This window comes from Arachis ipaensis, chromosome B09 (assembly GCF_000816755.2).
Source record: "Arachis ipaensis cultivar K30076 chromosome B09, Araip1.1, whole genome shotgun sequence".
Classification (NCBI taxonomy): domain Eukaryota; kingdom Viridiplantae; phylum Streptophyta; class Magnoliopsida; order Fabales; family Fabaceae; genus Arachis; species Arachis ipaensis.
This window is the reverse complement of record NC_029793.2, coordinates 20,274,039-20,275,095: the sequence shown is the minus strand read 5'-3', so window position 1 is coordinate 20,275,095 and position 1,057 is coordinate 20,274,039. Positions and strand designations below refer to the sequence as shown.

The 1,057-nt window shown below is 37.5% G+C and overlaps 1 protein-coding gene across 1 annotated transcript; it reads left to right on the top strand.

Annotated features, from left to right (window-relative positions):
• Positions 196-1,017, top strand: LOC107618765 (auxin-binding protein ABP20). Its single transcript, XM_016320909.2, has one exon. The coding sequence runs from the start codon at positions 230-232 to the stop codon at positions 896-898; it is 669 nt and encodes a 222-aa protein (XP_016176395.2). The 5' UTR covers positions 196-229; the 3' UTR covers positions 899-1,017.

Below are 1,057 nucleotides of genomic sequence, written 5' to 3'. Positions count from 1 at the left end.
TAAAACATTAATTTTAATAACAATTATTATTTTAAATGTTATTTTAGTAATTTATTCTTTCTCACCTGCTAATTTAAGGATTTGACTAAAAATAAAAAATAGAAGTAATGACATTGATTTACTAACTAGACAACTATTCATAGAAAAACGAAGCAAGAAATTAGAACAAGAGCGCAGCCCTGTATATAAATGCATATACAAGTATAACAAGCGAATCATTAAACCAATTATGTCATTGATTGATTCATTCTCACATAACAAAATGTGGAGCAATATCTTCCTCTTTGCTCTTCTGTTTTCCACTTACAATAATGTTGCAGTCCAAAGCTTTTGCGTTGCAGATCTGAAGGGAGCACAAACCCCTGAAGGGTTCCTTTGCAAGCCACCCACTTCAGTAAAAGTGGATGACTTCATTCTCTCCGGCCTCGAACCTCCCACCACCCCGCCCTCATCCAACTCTTCCAAGATCACACTAACCCCCGCATTTGTCCAGCAAATCCCTGGCCTTAACGGCCTGGGATTCGCCGTGGCGCGGTTGGACATGGATGTAGGGGGTGTAGTCCCATTGCATTCTCACCCAGATGCCTCTGAGATGCTCATAATAGTGCGTGGAACCGTAACTGCTGGATTCATAGCAGCTGATAATTCTGTTTTTGTGAAGACATTGAGAAGCGGTGACGTCATGGTTTTGCCACAAGGGTTGTTGCATTTTCAGTTGAATTCCGGAAATGGAAAAGCCCTAGTTCATCTCGCTTTTAGTAGCTCAAATCCGAGTACACAGTTTCTTGATGTTGCGTTGTTTGGTAGCAACTTGAATTCTGATTTAATCACCAAGACTACGTTACTTGATCTTTTTGAAGTGAAGAAGCTCAAGGCTATTTTTGGTGGCAGTGGATAATAATTTTGTTAGTGAGATTATGTTGGTTAACTCAATTAATCCATTGCCTGTATTTTGTAATGTGAGAATAATACTCGTTTATTTCATAATATATACGTTAATGTTAACGTTATTTACAATCGTCACCAATATATTTATATATAAGTAAATTTGAAATTT

What these genes read in the sequence shown, in the direction of transcription:
- LOC107618765 (XM_016320909.2), top strand. Translation starts at nt 230, where the DNA reads ATGTCATTGATTGATTCATTCTCACATAACAAAATGTGGAGCAATATC.